Here is a 19,417-nt window from a genome sequence, read left to right on the forward strand (position 1 = left end):
ATGATTGAATAGTTTCTGTAAGAGGAACACGCCGACACACACAGCTCAGCCAAAGGCTAACTCCCCTCAGCAGCATCAGCAGCATCAGAGCATCCACACATACAGAAGTACCCCCGCATCTGCCTCACACACCCAGAACGGGTCTTTTAGCAGCTTCACGTACATTTCACACACACACACGTCTGAAGAATAGTTAAAGCATTTGGACAACGTTGGCAAGTGAATGGTGAGAACAAGCTGGAAACATCACATGATGGGACTCGTCCTTGTTAGCTGAAGTGGTTTTGTTCACTGATGCAGAGATTCTTGCATCTTTAACCAAATCCTCACATCCTGCTTGCATCTCTGGCTCGGCAGTGGAGGCAATCTGTGAAACAGCCTCAGTGTTTTCCCTCTCGACACTCTTGAGTTCCTTCAGAATAAACTCCTCCAACGAGAACAAAATGCTCCTGGAGCTCTGCCTCCCTCCCAGGGATCAAGGGAGCCAATAGTCACTGTGAGCTCTTCCCTCCCGTCCACCACCGTATCTCCAGTCGGTCTCATCTTTGACGGTTTGGGGTTTCGGCCAACATGGAAGTGGAGAGAGCTGACTGTGAGACGGTCTATGGGTCAGGCCAGGAAGGACGGCAGTTCAGGCGGGGGAAGGGGAAGGGAGGGGGAAGGCAGCGTCAGGCGTTTTCCTCAATGGGGAAAACCAGGCGTGTGCCTCTGCTCAGCAGCTCTTGCTCGCGGGAGTCTAGCTCACGCTCCAGCTCCTCCTCCGATGTGCTGCTGCTCCTTTTCCCATTTGCACTCCAGCCCAACCCTCCAGCAGCATCCGTCTTGCCAGCGGACGCCCCGTTGGCTGTGATGGTCGCATCGCCAAACATGAAAGTCAGGTCAGCGTCGGTGTGGATCAGGTCAGAGTCCCGGAGCTGCTCGTGGTTCTGGAAACGAAGGCAGAATGAAGCATGAAGGATGGAGACACAGTCCCAAATGAAGGACACAGCAAAAGCAAACACGAGAGTAAAAACAGAGTAAAGGCTCATCAGGGCCCCTTCATTTAGAGAAGGGAAGGGAGGAAGCGTTCGCTTACAGAATCAAGCAGAGCGAGTCGTAGAAACACAACAGGAAACCACAGCCTGTTACGCGTGACACATAAACCTGAGGTGCACAAGCGTGAGCTGACAGGTTCAGAGGAAAGAATCGGTCAGCGCTGCACACTTGATACAAAAACGTGTGTTGTACTTTGTGTGACCATGAACCCGCTCTACAGCGTGAAGTCCGCACAGCTCTGACTCGGTCATCAATAGTCAACTCGTGTCCCAAGGGAGGACAGGGACCGTCCAATGCCAGGTCAATCAAAGGATCAGTTAGATGTTGGGATGAAAATTAATAAGTTACATAACCACGGTCTTCCTGGCAACACGTCTGAAGAGAAACAGTAAAACTAACGTGAATTATTTCATTTTGTGTTTTAAAACTTAGAAAAAAGTTACATTAAAACATAAGAATGATCCAAAATGCTGCACAGCGTCCTCCCGAGTATCACATACGCACAGAGAGCTGCAGCATCTGGCAGAAATGGTCCCGTTGGAGTCCTGTTCATGGAAGCCATATATCTGTGACCCATTTTCTGATTGGCCGGAACAGCGGAGTGTCACAGATTAATCAGATTAATGTACTTTTAGTTTTACGCTTTACCAATCCTCTCACATGACTACAAAACATTTACAAACAAGTTTGTCATTCAGTTCCGGCTAAGAGGGATTTAGCCCGCTCTACGTTTCATAACATCCATAACCAGAGAGGGAGCAGGCGATGAGCTTTACTTAATCCTGCCTCTACCCAGCTGGTGAACCAGAGCTCTGGACCGGCCCGCTTAAACAAACAGCACTCTACATTCATGACTGGCGTGGCAGGCGGCGCGGCGCCGGCAACCCTACAGCTGCAAGCCAGGAAGAGACGATGTCTCTGACTGCAGACCGTAGCAGATATGTGATAGAGAGAGAAAACTTAGTTATACCGCTCAAGTCAGAGCTGTTTATCTTTCAAAGAAAGCAGACGCCTCGCGTCATGCATTCCACATGAAATTCATTTATGAAAAGGGCCCAGGCAGCGTGACTGAACCTTCAGTAGGTATTTTTGTGTTTAAATATCAGAGCGCAGCGCCGGTCGGAACAGCGGTCACCATTCAGACGGAGCTGAAAAGAGCCCTTTGTGCAATCTGAATGCACCGCTCTAGTTTTTCTCTTGAGGGCCTTAGTTCTCGGCATGTTTACTGGCAGGCCTCAAGAAGACTTTGACCATTTTAGTTTTCCTCAGTATTCACAGACTGGCTTCCTGGGGAACCGCGGAGGACTGAATGCAAGCGGGGGGAAAGGCTTGCAGAGAACAGCAACCGAGCGGTTTGTTGCAGATGGCTTCCTGACATGCTTCAGTGCTTAAAAAGTGTTCATGTCCTCCAGGACTGAGAAGCTAACGGCTAGTTGGAACACCGCCATCACATTAACTCATTAACTGCCGATGACAGCTAAAGTCGTCATTTGCATGTTTTTACTGTGTGGGCGTGGGAATGAGCCCCCGCACCGCGAGAATAAACATGCTAGCTCTAAAGCCGATCTTCATCTGCGGACGTCACGTGATCAGGAAGCAGAAAATCCACGTGTTAGATTATTTATTTTTACAGCAGCGGCCCAAAACAAATAAATAAATAAAACTAAAATAAAAAAAGTGAGGCGCGAATCGGAAAAGCTTCTGCCGATCACAATTTGACAACGGGTTATGAAAGAACGGACAACGTACGAAACGCGCGGATGCTTCCCGATGTAAGAAGCGAGTCTACTCTTTTTTGGCGTTGACATCATCCTGGAGTGCAACGTTCTGTGACCCTTAAAAAAAGTGAAAACGCTGAAAAACGCCAGCAGCGAAGGGCTTTACTGATCAGGACACGGCTGTCAGTATCCACGTTTACATGCGCATATTTAATCGGATTGAACGCCCAATCAGATCGAAAATTCTGCATGTAAACATGTCAGTCGGAATATTCTGATCCGATTCGGCCCGATCGGAGGTGGTTTATTCCGTTCTTCATTCCGATTGACGTGCATGACACAGCCAGTGAATGAGTTAACTCATGTGGGATTATTTTAGGAACATTTGCAGTGCTGTCAACTTTACACGTTTAACAACAAGCAAAGCAGCACAGTGCAACAGTCCAAGTGCATCCTGGGATCACGTCGTGTGGCGGGAGACAGCAGCAAGCTACACTCAGACTAGCCGTTAGCTTGTCGGTCCTGTCAGGTATAAACTACTGGAAGTGTTAAATCCGGTTTGAAGAAAAAACGTTGAATTTGTGACGAATATAAAATTATAATAATTAAGCATCCATGCCCAAATATCCATTCTAATCTTTGTTCACTTAATGGCCAGTGTTGGGTAATCTTTACTTTCTCCATAACCCGTTACCTGAAACAAACACACCAAATACAAAGAGGAGTTCAATTTACACCGTCTCATCAAACAGCGGAGAGGAGGCGATGCACAACTCCCTCCGGAGCCGTTTTCCATCGTCTCCCCACCCCTCTCAGCTCAACAGAGGTTTTTATTGAACAATGGGATGGAGGGCGGGCCTTCCTCGAGTTTCAGAGTTACAGACTCATCTCCTAGGAAACCATATTCCAGAGATAACAGCACAGCAGGCTTACAGAGGAATTACAGTCAAAACACACACACAACTCCTCAGCTGAGCGGGAACTTAATCAACACATATGGTTGGACCTTCATCTTGTCTCGGGAAGTTGGGTGATCACAGAGGCCATTCTTCACCACTCTAAAACGTGATCCAAGAAGATCCATGACCTTTCGTTTAAACAAATACGTATCATGTCCTGCAACGTTCTTCAGGCCTCAAAAAGGTACATTAAATAATGAAAAAGTCCTATCAGCCAGAAAGGATCCATTTTCACCCACATATCGACTTGCATACATACTGATATAATTCCATTTTAAAAGGGGATTTTCTATTCGGTCCTCTAAAGCCCAGGATGCTGCAGCGCTCGTTGGCATTCAGCCGTTGTCCCCAAACAAAGCTTTCCTCTGATAAGACTGCAGGATTCCTCCCTCTGAATGAAAAGTGAACTTTTACAACTCATAAGTTAAATAATCATTAAATAAATCATATGGTTGAACGAACCAGATGTTACATGAATAATAATAATAATAATAATGTTTGAATAATCTGTGCCTAATTCAGTGACGTTAAAATGAATATTTACTATGCATCTAATGAACATTGTGTATGAGCGTAGATAATGACTCACTTGTTAAATCAAACATTACTGATCATAACATAAATGTTTCATTGTAAATATTCATTTCAACGTCACTGAATTAGGCACAGATTATTCAAACATTATTATTATTATTATTATTATTCATGTAACATCTGTTTCATTCAACCATATGATTTATTTAATGATTATTTAACTTATGAGTTGTAAAAGTTCACTTTTCATTCAGAGGGAGGAATCCTGCAGTCACCGTTTGACCTTGCTCTACATTCGACTGTCTAAAGTACCAAATGTAGTCTTAGTTCTCACAAAATAGGTTTTCTCTGCACCCTCACTCTGCCATAAATGTCAGCAGCATGTTGCCATGGCAATCCCACCACACATGATGGCACCACAGCCAAGATCTTCAACCACTCTCTCAGACCACATCAGGATGCTGCAACAATGATGGCGTGGGTCGCAGCCTCCATTAGTGTCCGTTATGGGCACGCTGGTGCATGGGGATCTCACATCCTGGACCCAGATTCTGCCACGGTGTTAAGGCCATTCAAAGCTGTTGAAAACATTTGACCAACACTCACTTCACTTACCCGCGGACTGGTGAGACAGCTGGCCAGTGGCCCGCAGTAGCTGGGCAGGGTGGAGGTGAGCGGTGGACCGCTGTGGGTCAAGATGGGCTTCAGGTAACTGAGAAGTTGTTAAGGAGAATTCAAACTGAACAGTGAATTAAATCAGTGAAAGCATGTACCACAACCTTGAAATATTATTGTTAATAATAATAATAATAATAATAATGAGTACATCCACAGAGACGACAGGGCAGCAAGCCATGTCCACTGGAAGATCTGCAAGCATTTCCATCTACCAGCTGCAGATAAGTGGTATGACCACCAACCACCAACAGCGACTGTAAACAACAACATCACAGTGTTGTGGGACATGCCGATCAACACAGACAGAAATCATGGCTAACAGACCAGACATAATCATCAAAAACAAAGAAGAGAAGACCATCCCATCGGAAAAAAATGTCACCACCAAGGAGCTTGAAAAGCTTTCAAAGTACAAGGACCTGGAAATAGAAGTCACGAGAATGTGGGGGATGAAGACAACAGCAATACCCGTCGTAGTGGGCGCACTTGGCCTCATCGAGAAGGGACTGGAAAAGAGAAAACAGATTCCTGGAAACCCAACAGTCCAAGAAATCCAGAAGATTGTTCTTCCTGGAAGTGCCCACATCATCAGAAGGACGCTTTCCATAAACCAACCCTGAAACTGCCTTAGAAGCATGGATTGGTTCTGGCACTTCAGTGAAAGCGTACAAATACACAAAAAATATAATAATAATTATAATTATTATTATTATTATTATTTTGTTGCTATTAAACTGGCACTAAAACAACTCAATTACACTGAAACTTGTGAAATAGTTAAATGAGCTGAATTCTAACATTTGGACGAGTGACTAATGGCCTAATGGTTTAGACCAGGGGTGTCAAATATGCGGCCCGCGGGCTGGATCCGGCCCGCAAGCGGGTTAAATCCGGCCCGCGGGATGGTTGTGTAAACTTTATTTTCATACTTTACAATGTAGAGTGAAAATAAACGTATCTTTGTGAGCAAGTTTTCTCTGTAATGAGTATAAATAAAACAAAGCTGCGCTCAAGGCTCACACAAGAACTTGAGTCCCATCCTGAAGATGGCCGCCACTCAGGATGTGACTTCTGATGTTGATGTGCTGGTGAAAGCTAAAAGGTGTAAAGTAAAATGAGTCAAATATACTTTAAGTGCTGCATGAAACTGATCCAGCCATGTGATCTGTAAGCTCTTTGAATCACTAAGGAATGTTTTTTTTTATTTATTGATTTTTTCTTTTTTTCAAATTTTCGAGTACACATCAGGTGTTGTACTTGTATTATTTTGGATACACTGTCCTCAGGCTCCAGCCTTGTTTTATATTGATTGTATTAAAACAAAGAAAACAATCTGAAGTTGTTTTTAATTTACCGGTCCGGCCCACTTGGGACTAGATTTCTCGCAATGTGGCCCCTGAGCTAAAATGAGTTTGACACCCCTGGTTCAGACGTACTGATCTCTGCAGCGGTTCTGTCGGCTGCAGCTAACACATTAAACCGTGATGGCTGACAGCAGCAGAGGGAACCTGTGGCTTCCCGGGCCTTTTGTTTGCAATTATTGGCACGGAAACACTTGGCTTCATCTTACTCTGCTTTTGGGTGCGACGGTGGCACGGGAGTTAAGCGCTCGCCCCGTAATCAGAAGGTTGAAGGTTCGAGCCCCGCTCAGTCTGTCGCTGTCGTTGTGTCCTTGGGCAAGACACTTGACCCACGTTGCCTGCTGGTGGTGGTCGGAGGGACCGGTGGCGCCAGTGCTCGGCAGCCTCGTCTCTGTCAGTGCACCCCAGGGCAGCTGTGGCTACATCGTAGCTCATCACCACCAGTGGGTGAATGTGTGTGTGAATGGGTGAATGACTGTGTTGTAAAGCGCCTTGGGGGTTTCCATGACTCTAGAAGGCGCTCTATCAAATACAGGCTGTTTATTTGACATTTAGAATGATGGATGACTTGTGTCAGTCCTGAGAAATGAGCAGACTCCCCCTGCTCTGCTTGCTTCAGAGTGTTTGTCACCGGGGGGAGAGGTCCTGCTGGAAAACAGCTGCTACACTCAAAAATAGCCACACAACAAACCACCAGGGGAGATCATTACTCAGAGATAAAGAAGAAGGATGAAATGCGAGAGTGAGCTGCTAAACGTATTACGTAGCAGCAAAAACAAATATGTTGTACGTAGTTCATCTGATCCCAGAGACGGATGATCTGACAAAAAGAGAATAACCACCAGACAATCATCCCGAGACCTGCAGCGGGCACAAAAACCACACAGATGCCGACTCTGTGGTCTGATCACAGATGATGCACGACACCCACGTCTGCAAAGATACTTGTGGTCGAAGCTGTACCACAGTCTAAAGAGCCGTGCACTCTCCTGTTTGGTTTTGCTTTGTCCCTCATCCTGAGCGCCATCCTGGAGAAACACACACACAAAACACACATCTTCATATTCCATCTGCAGCAGATGAAGAAATTAAGATAAAATGACTTCAGATAATGACATTCGCCTGTGTCAGAGGACACATTTGTAATAACGGATAATCATTTCCTCTGGATAATCGTGTGATTGCACCGATGTGAGGCAGGTGTGCAGGAGAGATCCATGCAAGCACCGGTGCTGCAGCGTTGGAATAGATCTTCCACAGGGTCTATTCCCACATGCCTAGCATGTGCTACAATCAAAAAGGCATCACAAACCAACTAAAACACACCAGCGGACGCGTTTTCACTTTAGAAGTGGGGGAGGGAGGGGGCACAACCGGCATGAGGACCCGAGGGTATCTGGACATTATATGTGTCGGGTTTAAATGTATAGAATTACAGCCTAGAGGCTCTTTTATGCCGTGTCAGGAATGCAGAACTATCGAGTACACTGGTGGCAGGACCGGCCAATCACACGTTAGAACGTATCAGCAGAGCCAATAGATGAGCTTCTGGACGGTTCTAATGGGAAACCTAGTCCTAGTGCTCCACCAGGGTCTTTCATGTAGGCTAATGTTGTTCTGGGATGGTAAAAAGTGCAAGGGACAAAAACCGACTTTGGGAAAAAAATTATTCATGCCAGAAAATGATGATCATGCCAGTATTTGTTAGTAAAGTCCTTTACAACCGTTCTAACCAACTTTCCAGATGTTCAAATCTACAGACCACACACTGCATTAACATCAAACACCAGAACAATGCAAGTCATGATACTCACGCCCTGCAAGACCTGAAAACTGTCTCCAGAGGACTGCAGGTCTTGATCTGGATCCACACCAACCCTGCAACAGGAGAAGAAAGTGGAAATTAATGTTGTAAATGTAATTAGAAACAATAACTCAGCTTTACAGTAGACGGTTTAAGGGCCGAGAGGAAGCTTGTTAATGGTTTTACAGAACAGTCTGCATGCATGTCTGCAGGTTTGGAATGCGGCCCCCCAGAAACACACCAGGATGTCTGCTATGATCACAGGCCTTTTAGGGATGTGGTGCCACAGATGATTGCACCATTGCCTCGCAACAAAAAAGGTCACAGGTTCAAATCTGAACTGTGGACAGAGATAGCGGGTTTTCTCTGGGTTGCACAGTTTCCTCCCACGGGTCAAAAACATGCATGTTAGGTTCAAATCGAGTCACTTTATAAAAAAACATAAAACACAAACGTAAAGAACTAGAAGTTGCAGACTAGTTTCCATGAGAATAAATAACGCCCTTTAACCCAAAGCAGATTAAGAACCAGTCAGTGAGGAATGTGTGCTCCAAGCTTTTCGGCAGGTCACTGAAAACCTTCTACTTTGAAGTGAGACAGAATAACAGCGTTGCACAGGAGCCACCCGTGCACCTCTGACCCTTAGAAGAGACGTCACGTAGGAAATAACAGAACAAGGTCAGTCTTCACGAGTGCCGACTGACCCGACAGTACCGTTACCTTGAACTGAACCTTATTCTCCTTAACAAGAGGATTTCCCACAGCGGGATCAATGAAGTCTATTCTATTCTAATGGTTATAATCAAAACACAAAGCTTCTAGAGACTTTACTGTGGAAATGCAACCTGAAGACAACCACTAGCTTTGACGGGTTGAAACCCAAACAGCAAAAGTTTTCAGTTTTGGTCGTAAAAGCGGCCCACAAAACTGACCCGGACTGCAGCCGTCATGGTCCCTCTTCAGCTGCAGGTCTGTGGGACAACAGAGCGGTACAACTGGGGCGGAGCAGCTGCCAGCACACACCACAGTCCGTAGACTGGGGAACTGAAAAACGTCACTGCTTACAGAAAGTGTAACACACACAAGGGTGTTGCTGTTTCTATCATTTGTACACAAAAGTGAGAAGAAGCTAGCAAGTAGCATTAGCAAGGTTTGTTTAGCTTCAGAACTACAAAACATTCCTCGCCACCATCAGCCATAGCCACATATTCAGGCTCAACCCCGCCTGCCTCCAGAGAGTCCAGCTGGCAATCAAAATGCTCTCCTGAAAGTACCAACCCATCCTGACCCATGACGACCCGTCCTAGATCCTTCAGTGGAACCGAAGCTTCAAGCTTCGCTCTAGTTATGCCTTTATACCACCATTCTCCATTTGTTGTGTACACAGAATTCTGCAGTCGATGACATGAACGTCAGCTGCAGCGAGAAGTATAGCGGACTGTGAATCCAGGAGCCCAACACGAACTTCTTGATATGAGACGGAAAACAACAAAAAGCTAAATAATGTTTGTTTTTAAAACAACATTTCATGAACTGCCATGAAATTTCAGAGATTGGAGCCATTTAAGACAACACCAATGCACTTCAGTCGCGACTATGATTGGACTAGCCATTAGCTCGTCACTCCTGTTGGTGGTAAACTCTCGAAACTGTTCAAGAAGCCGTCTGCAACGGCAAAGACAGCATTTATTTATAGCTTTTACTGAGAGACAGAGAAAATGGTCAAAAATATTCCTTTGACTCATGCAAAAAGCTGAGCTCTTCGCTTGCTCAGTCATTTCAAACGTGCATATGGTCATAAAAACTAATAAAAATGAACCTAAGCACCTTAAAAACAGGGTCAGAGTAACTCATTAGTATTTAAAGGGGAAGCTAGTGCTGCTCTAGTTCCAGCTAAAACTGGTTTCCACCACTAGGTGAAACATTTTCTAGGTTTTTAATAAATAAAAACACTTTCCAGCATCTCAAACTTTACTACATCACTTATTTCAGTTAAAACCTGACATTTCAGCATAAAACTACAAACGAGTCACTTTAGTGTGATTTTCTTTTTCCAGAGCTCAGTGAAACAGCAGCTAATGCTATTGTAACGCGTGACCTACTGCTTATTTACTGAAAAGTTTGGCTGAAATCTCTTCTTAGTTCTGACTAACAAAAAAATATTTCCTCAAATATTTACATGAGCTGCCTTTAATCCCCACTGATAAAGGCAGAAGAGACGCATCACCCGTCACAGATATGGGCTCAGCTATGTTTGACATGGTCCAACTTGCAACATGCGTCATCGTCTGATTATAACAGTCGTGCAGAAGAAGCATCCTTCCGCTGTACAAGGAGTCACTGACCTCTGCGGTTCTGCTTTTAAACTCGAACGAAGAAACAAATGCACGTCTGTCTTTAAAGGAGTTCCCCTAAAAACTCACCAACAGGTTCAGTGGGTGGAAGTTTGCAAGGGGTGCCAAAAGCGCCTGCAGAAGGCATGGTGATGCAAATGCAGCAGGAAAAATCTGAGAGAATTAGATGCCCCCCCCCCAAAAGGAGCACATTTTCCATGAGGGGAAAAACAGACACACATACACCATCTCAGCTCACCCAAAAACCTCTAATCTTTAAGGCTCAAAACTTCCACTCCTCCCTTTTACTCCATCCAACATCCCTCACGAGCCGTTCTGTTGGTCCTCCAGTGATCGGGGAAGGGGGAAGGGTGCGTGGAGGCAACATTCTTTACACGGTTCAAATTTAAAGTTCTTCCTGAACATGACTTTCCTCTTTTCACACATTCTAAACGTGCACGCAAGCTTCAGCAACTAAAAAATAAAAAATAAAACGGTTTCTAGAGTTTTAGTGGAAAAGCCCACTAACCAGTCAGCTGAGACTCAAAAAGAGGAACTAACTTTTACACCACAACAAGCTAATAGGAGAATAGCATTTTACTGCATCCTGTTGAGGTCGGTAGTCAAGCAGCAACACCTCCTGAGCCTGGCTGGTGTACAACACCATCCCTCCGCATGGACGCGTTTGTTCTGAGGCCTGTTGGTGAAGGTACCCACAGCTCGCCCTTCACCAGAAGAAGGAACAAAGCAGCCAGATGCAGGAGACGGAAGGACAGATGACCCACACCAATCACTGTAGAGTTCATATTCACATACGACACCTGGAATAATTCCACTTTCCATGCCGACATTGCTCTTCCTCAAATCTTTTGATGTTTCCAAATCTATCATAAACACATACATGATGTATTAAGATGTTGTGCAAAATCCCATGAAATTATAAAGCATGGATTATAAATCAGACGTCTTTAGGTGTTAATTTCCTGTTGAGCTCAGGACAGAAGGTACATTTCTCCATGATACACCACCTTCATCGGAGGATGCTTCAAACGAGTCTAGAATGGGGGTTATGGCTGGAAACTGGCAACAGAGTAGGCTGAAAATAGTTCTGTTTGGGGACATGGAATGATCCTTTTAACACACACACACACACACACACACACACACACACACACACACACACACACACACACACACACACACACACACACAACACACAACACACAACACACAACACACACACACACACACACAACACACAACACACAACACACAACACACAACACACAACACACACACACACACACACACACACACACACACACACACACACACACACACACACACACAGTTATATAGATTTTCAACTACAGCTTTTGAGAATATGAGTTTGATTTTCATACTAATTGTGAAGCATGAAGCTTATTAAAGTTAAAGTTCCATTACTCATCATCACACACGGGTGACATCTCCACATGTGACCCACCCCCGCAGGGAGCGGTGAGCTGCAGCAGCGGCTGCACTCAGGAAATGTCTGGTGGTTTAACCCCCCCAATCCAACCCCTTAAAGCACAGTGTCAAGCAGGGAGGAATTGGGTCCCAGTATTAAAGTCTTTGGTCCCACTTGGACTTGAACCCTGACCTCCCAGTTCCAGGGCGGAGACCATCACCAGGCCACTGAGAAGGTAATATTAGAATTAAATTAAAACAAGTTATATTTACAACATTTTTTTTAGATATTCCTGACATCCTTCCTCCAAACAAAATTTTTTTTTCATAATTTTACATCTATAAATACTTTATGGTCCTCACAGCTGCAGTATTCGGTTTCTAAAAAGTTTCTAATGACGTCCCGCTCGGTAAGAAACAGAGCAGGGAACCATTTCTGTAAAAACCCGGTGTTTGAGTGTGGTCATAAATATATGTGCGTGCATTTTTATTCAGCGGTGCAAAGATCGCGGACAGCAGCTGACATTTGGATGCCACGCCAAACGTTACGGTAACCATGGCGTTGGATTGATGGGGAGGCCTTGGCAGAGCTCTAAACCTTTACCAGCAGTGGTTCTGCCCGGTCTGAGGAGGTACCCCTCACGTTAAACAGAGCTGGTCAGACTGCTCAGATATATAATCGGTCATGTGTCAGGGGTTTCAGAGTCAATGATTTAGTTCAGCAGCATAATGACAAGTTTGTTTAACAGAAGACCAGTTCTCCCAGCAGCAGCAGAGGACTCTGGCCCCACCTCCTGGCAGCCCACCAGTATATTTGGAATGAAGAGTAACTGGCAGAAATAAAGTGGTTTTCCTTCACTAATTTTAAAATTTACATCAAAAATGTACTTTAATACGACGGGAAAGAAACCTAAAACACATTAAGGCATTTTTTAACTCACAATTATTCGATGCCTCTCCAAATCAAAACTCATTTACACAAAACGAGCATTTTGAAACCGTTTCAGAAAAGGAATCCAGCCTTAATGGACTGAACCAACTGGATGATGATTCTGGTTCAGAAACCCATTTAAATGTGTGTTTTTACAGGCAGTTCTCATTATATATATATATATATTTATATTTTATTTCAGTTCAGAATCATTTGAAGCTGCTTTAGAGGTCGTCACTGAGAACTGATTAGTGACGGGAAGGGAGCAGTCGTTAGTCGGTCGCTTAACTCAAAAGCCGTTCAGAGACTGGTTCGTTTGAATAGAGCGGAGCCGGGAAAGCGGGGTGGGGGAGAAATGTCCCTCCGAAATCCGTGAGTGCAGAGGGGGGGAAGCATTCTGCTGGTGTCCATGACAGGTCGTGGTGCTACTGGAAGACCAGAGGAAAGGTTTCCACAAGGACTCGGCTCTCGTCGTTCACTTTGAAAACCTTTTTAAACGATTAGATTTGTTCACGAACGTCACATCACTCAAACTGGGCTGTGCTCGCGGGGGCGGCAGCCTGAGGCCCAGACCTCCCTCTTCCCAGCCTCTTGGGCCAGCTCTTCCGGGGGAATCCCAAGATGTTCCCTGGCCATTAGAGACATAGTCCCTCCAGCGTGTCCTGGGTCTACCTTTAGGTCTCCTCCTGGCTGGACGTGCCCGGAAAACCTCACCAGGGAGGCGTCCAGGAGGCATAACCACCTCAAGTGGCTCCTCTCAAAGTGGAGGAGCAGCGGGGTCTACTCCGAGCTCCTCCCAGATGACCACGTTTCTCACCCCATCTCGAAGGGAGAGCCCAGCCACCCTGATGAGAAAACTAAATTTGGCTGCTTGTATCCGTGACCTTGATTTTTTTTGGTCACTACCCAAAGCTCGTGACCGTAGGTTAGGGTAGGAACGTAGACTGACCGGTAAATCGAGAGCTCAGCTCTCTTCACCAGGACAGATCGGTCCAACGCCCGCATCACTGCAGATGCAGCACCAATCCGCCCATCGATCTCGCACTCCAGCTTCCCCTCACTCGTAGTGAACAAGAGACTTGAACTCCACTTTGGGCAGGACCTCATCCCTGACCTGGGGAAGGCATTCTACCCTTTTCCGTCTCGAGACCATGGTCTCTGATTTTGGGGAGCCGATTCTCATCCCAGCTGCTTCACACTCCGTTAGAACCGCTCCAGCGTAAGCTGGAGATCATGTTCTGGTGAAGCCAACAGGACCACATCATCTGCAAAATGCAGAGACCTGATTAAGCACCTTAAACACCGCCTCCCAGACTCGCCCTCTGTCCACACACAAGTGGTCTGGTTACTCACAGGTAGAGAGGCACATGAGGGGTGGGACTAGCCGGCTCACACAGTGCTGCAGACAAACATGGCGTCTGGCGACAGCGCAAACATCTGCTTTAAGACTTTTAATGCTTCTACTTGTTGTTTTGAAGACGTCTCCAAGTCATTTAGAAGAGGAAAGAGCCGCAGCAAACGCCGCTTCAGATGCAGTCTTTGTTGCTTATGAGAAACTGAGCGTTTCGGCATGTGACGCATGCTGCTCAGAGCTGATTGGCTCAGTTAGAAATTTCAGGGGGCGGGGTTATTTGAATAGGAGCGTTCCCAGCCCCGATGCTTCCCAGAAGAAGGCAAGGGCCTGGCTAACAGAGGGCAGCCTCGGCAAGGTCCAACTCTTAAACCACCAAACAGTTCCCGAGCACAGCCACTGCTGCAGCTCACCGCTCGCCATGAGGGTGGCTAGAATGTGGATTTGTAATTTCACCAGTATGTGATGAATGGGACTTTAACTTTATTTAGTTATTATTATTATTATTATTACTAATATTAGTCCTCCTCAGGAAAGAGTCACAGGGTTTAAAGGAAGCACCTTTTGTAACAACAGGCTTAGTTTGTTTGTTTTTCCAGGTTAAAGATGATTTAAAACTACGGCGGATTTAATTATCTTACATCTACGACTCATGTCTGAATCTCTGAGCTATAAATAAATCTCAATCCTACGGATTTTTCTCCCTTCAGGGTCAAAACGGTTTTGTCACCTGATGTGTAGCCAGGACAGCATGGGCGTGGTTCCCCCGCCAAAGACCCAAACAGTAAAAAAGACGATGAGCAGAGTGGTGGTGAACATCATCTGGCGAGCGTAGGTAGCGGTGTCCCGTATCGCCAAGGCAAACGCCATCGCCCCGCGCAGCCCTGCAGATAGAAAAGCATTATAGATCACCAGGCTCTTGGCCTGAAGCAGTAAAACTGCCATCTTTCATCACCTGCAAACATCATCATGTGCTGAAAGTTCCCTCTGATCTTGTCTCTTCGGCCGAGGTTGAGAAGAAAGGAGAGTGGGTAAATGTTGAGCGCTCTACCGATGAATATGGCCACCTAACGGGTCGGTCAAAGCTGTGTAACAAACTCGGAACGGTCGTAAAGTTCCCCATGACTCGAGAACGTCTGTGTGTGTGTGTGTGTGTGTGTGTGTGTGTGTGTGTCTGTGTGTGTGTGTGTGTCTGTGTCTCTGTGTGTGTCTGTGTCTGTGTCTGTGTGTGTGTGTGTCTCTGTGTCTGTGTCTGTGTCTCTGTGTGTGTGTGTCTCTGTGTGTGTGTCTCTGTCTCTGTGTGTGTGTCTCTGTGTCTGTGTCTGTGTCTCTGTGTGTGTGTGTCTCTGTGTGTGTGTCTCTGTCTCTGTGTGTGTGTCTCTGTGTGTGTGTCTCTGTCTCTGTGTGTGTCTCTGTGTGTGTGTCTCTGTCTCTGTGTGTGTCTCTGTGTGTGTGTGTGTCTCTGTGTGTCTCTGTGTCTGTGTCTGTGTCTGTGTCTGTGTGTGTGTGTGTGTGTGTCTGTGTGTGTGTGTGTGTCTGTGTGTCTGTGTGTGTCTGTGTCTCTGTGTGTGTGTGTGTGTGTGTCTGTGTCTGTCTGTGTGTGTCTGTGTGTGTGTGTGTGTCTGTGTGTGTGTGTGTCTGTGTGTGTGTGTGTCTCTGTGTGTCTCTGTGTGTGTGTGTGTGTCTCTGTGTGTCTCTGTGTGTGTGTGTGTGTCTCTGTGTGTGTGTGTGTGTGTGTGTGTGTGTGTGTGTCTCTGTGTGTGTGTGTGTGTGTGTGTGTGTGTGTGTCTCTGTGTGTGTGTGTGTGTGTCCTCCTCGGGAGACAGAAAGGATACGAAGGCTCCGATGATGAAGATGGGGCTGAATATGTGGTTCTGGAAGGTAAAAAGTGCGAGGCCCATGTAAGAAAAGATGAAATTCTCAGCCAGGAAGTGAAGAACCTCAAAGAGCTGTGGAGGAAATATTATTTTAGTCTGTGCTTTAAAAATGACAAACACACCACGAGAAGACAAGGAGCTTTAAAGGGGAGAACATGACAAAGAGAATAAAAACAGGGAAGAATGAGATTATTTGTTGTTTTAGTCTAAAGGTGAGTGCGTCAACCATGAGAGTGGTCCTTGGAAACCAACAAGAGCTCGTCTGTGGCACGTGGCACGTTGTCTACGTGCTAATCTGCAGCCTGTCGTCAAGACTGAACCCCCTCTGGGAAACGGAGCGCTCATGTCCTCAGACGGCCCCGATTAAGGTCACAGCAGGCTGATCGCACCGCCATCTGGCACCAGCGCCCGGTTCATCCAATCGGGGGGTTCAGAGTGAACAGGGCGGCAGGAGGGGGGTGCACTACCTGCTTGGTGCGCTTTGTGGACTCCTCTGAGAGGTTGTTGTAGGTGTAGTGAGCCTGTGTAATCCCACAGAACAGCACAGCCACGACACCTGTAGGGCAACAGAAACACGGTCAGGGGCTTCAGACTCGCTGCATCACAGAGGAAAACTGATAAAAATACACACGATGGCACAATTCACCCAGAAACATCAACTCTTTCATGAAATGAGCGTCTACCGTATGAGCTGCTGCCGCTTGTTACAGGTGTGTAAAATGCCAACAGTTATAGAAGTTTTCCAAGAAGGGAATGAAGGAACTGGTCGTATTTTTATCCATAAAACAACTTTCACACAGATTCACTTTTTACACAAAAACGAGAATGCAAATGTTTTTGATGTTCACAATGAAATATCAGCAATCTAATACTATCAATTACAGTTTAATAACCGGACCTGTGAACCCGCAGGCCTCAGCAAGCAGGAAGGTGCTCCAGGACATGAGGAAGAAGAGAGCCGTCTCCAGCAGAGGGAAGCAATGCAGCTTAGTAAACTTGGTGACGTGGAGCAAAGTTAAAGAACAACATTATTTTAAACATTCATTAACCACAAAAGAGAAATGCAGGATAATCAGAGCAGCGCGCGGTTAAACATCAGATGGTGCGTGCAGAGAAGGATATGAGAGCGGTGACGAATCCTGTAGCGGCACCCATCAGGAAGGAGCCACTGAAAATACCCAGGAAGACCCCCACAGACTTGAAAAAGGCGGAGGCATCAAACTTGTGTGTGTTTGCACCAGAGGGCTGGTAGGCCACAATAGACCTAAAAACACAAGGACACGCGTGAACAGTGTGTTCACCACGATAGCATGTAGACACAATTATCATCATGGTGACTGAATTTAAACTTTATATGTGAAAATAACATTAAAACTTTATATGTGAAAATAACGTTAAAACTTTATATGTGAAAATAACGTTAAAACTTTATATGTGAAAATAACGTTAAAACTTTACATGTGAAAATAACGTTAAAACTTTACATGTGAAAATAACGTTAAAACTTTATACGTGAAAATAACGTAAAACTTTATACGTGAAAATAACGTAAAACTTTATACGTGAAAATAACGTAAAACTTTATACGTGAAAATAACGTAAAACTTTATACGTGAAAATAACGTTAAAACTTTATACGTGAAAATAACGTTAAAACTTTATATGTGAAAATAACGTAAAACTTTATATGTGAAAATAACGTAAAACTTTATATGTGAAAATAACGTAAAACTTTATATGTGAAAATAACGTAAAACTTTATATGTGAAAATAACGTAAAACTTTATATGTGAAAATAACGTAAAACTTTATATGTGAAAATAACGTAAAACTTTATATGTGAAAATAACGTAAAACTTTATATGTGAAAATAACGTTAAAACTTTATATGTGAAAATAACGTTAAAACTTTATATGTGAAAATAACGTTAAAACTTTATATGTGAAAATAACGTTAAAACTTTATATGTGAAAATAACGTTAAAACTTTATATGTGAAAATAACGTTAAAACTTTATATGTGAAAATAACGTTAAAACTTTATATGTGAAAATAACGTTAAAACTTTATATGTGAAAATAACGTTAAAACTTTATATGTGAAAATAACGTTAAAACTTTATATGTGAAAATAACGTTAAAACTTTATATGTGAGAATAACGTTAAAACTTTATATGTGAAATTAACGTAAAACTTTATATGTGAAAATAACGTTAAAACTTTATATGTGAAAATAACGTTAAAACTTTATATGTGAAAATAACGTAAAACTTTATATGTGAAAATAACGTTAAAACTTTATATGTGAAAATAACGTTAAAACTTTATATGTGAAAATAACGTTAAAACTTTATATGTGAAAATAACGTTAAAACTTTATATGTGAAAATAACGTTAAAACTTTACATGTGAAAATAACGTTAAAACTTTATACGTGAAAATAACGTAAAACTTTATACGTGAAAATAACGTAAAACTTTATACGTGAAAATAACGTAAAACTTTATACGTGAAAATAACGTAAAACTTTATACGTGAAAATAACGTTAAAACTTTATACGTGAAAATAACGTTAAAACTTTATACGTGAAAATAACGTTAAAACTTTATATGTGAAAATAACGTAAAACTTTATATGTGAAAATAACGTAAAACTTTATATGTGAAAATAACGTAAAACTTTATATGTGAAAATAACGTAAAACTTTATATGTGAAAATAACGTAAAACTTTATATGTGAAAATAACGTTAAAACTTTATATGTGAAAATAACGTTAAAACTTTATATGTGAAAATAACGTTAAAACTTATATGTGAAAATAACGTTAAAACTTTATATGTGAAAATAACGTTAAAACTTTATATGTGAAAATAACGTTAAAACTTTATATGTGAAAATAACGTTAAAACTTTATATGTGAAAATAACGTTAAAACTTTATATGTGAAAATAACGTTAAAACTTTATATGTGAAAATAACGTTAAAACTTTATATGTGAAAATAACGTTAAAACTTTATATGTGAAAATAACGTTAAAACTTTATATGTGAAAATATCTTTAAAACTTTATATGTGAAAATAACGTTAAAACTTTATATGTGAAAATAACGTTAAAACTTTATATGTGAAAATAACGTTAAAACTTTATATGTGAAAATAACGTTAAAACTTTATATGTGAAAATAACGTAAAACTTTATATGTGAAAATAACGTAAAACTTTATATGTGAAAATAACGTAAAACTTTATATGTGAAAATAACGTTAAAACTTTATATGTGAAAATAACGTTAAAACTTTATATGTGAAAATAACGTTAAAACTTTATATGTGAAAATAACGTTAAAACTTTATATGTGAAAATAACGTTAAAACTTTATATGTGA

The 19,417-nt window shown here is 43.2% G+C and overlaps 1 protein-coding gene across 1 annotated transcript in view; it reads right to left on the bottom strand.

The window, feature by feature from the left end:
• Window positions 1-439: 439 nt before the first annotated feature.
• slc9a7 (solute carrier family 9 member 7) overlaps window positions 440-19,417 on the bottom strand; it is a 32,608-nt gene continuing 13,630 nt past the window's right edge. Inside the window, exons 7-17 of the mRNA XM_070545908.1 lie at window positions 17,153-17,294; window positions 16,929-17,034; window positions 16,498-16,586; window positions 15,989-16,102; window positions 15,109-15,220; window positions 14,882-15,037; window positions 11,244-11,310; window positions 8,100-8,163; window positions 7,231-7,313; window positions 4,853-4,958; window positions 440-926 (exon numbers count right to left, since the gene is read on the bottom strand). Of these exons, the coding sequence (XP_070402009.1) occupies window positions 669-926; window positions 4,853-4,958; window positions 7,231-7,313; window positions 8,100-8,163; window positions 11,244-11,310; window positions 14,882-15,037; window positions 15,109-15,220; window positions 15,989-16,102; window positions 16,498-16,586; window positions 16,929-17,034; window positions 17,153-17,294 (1,297 nt within the window). The 3' untranslated portion in view covers window positions 440-668. The remainder of the gene's footprint in view (window positions 927-4,852; window positions 4,959-7,230; window positions 7,314-8,099; window positions 8,164-11,243; window positions 11,311-14,881; window positions 15,038-15,108; window positions 15,221-15,988; window positions 16,103-16,497; window positions 16,587-16,928; window positions 17,035-17,152; window positions 17,295-19,417) is intronic.

The sequence above is a fragment of the Nothobranchius furzeri genome, chromosome 16 (assembly GCF_043380555.1).
Source record: "Nothobranchius furzeri strain GRZ-AD chromosome 16, NfurGRZ-RIMD1, whole genome shotgun sequence".
In the NCBI taxonomy this organism is placed as follows: Eukaryota; Metazoa; Chordata; class Actinopteri; order Cyprinodontiformes; family Nothobranchiidae; genus Nothobranchius; species Nothobranchius furzeri.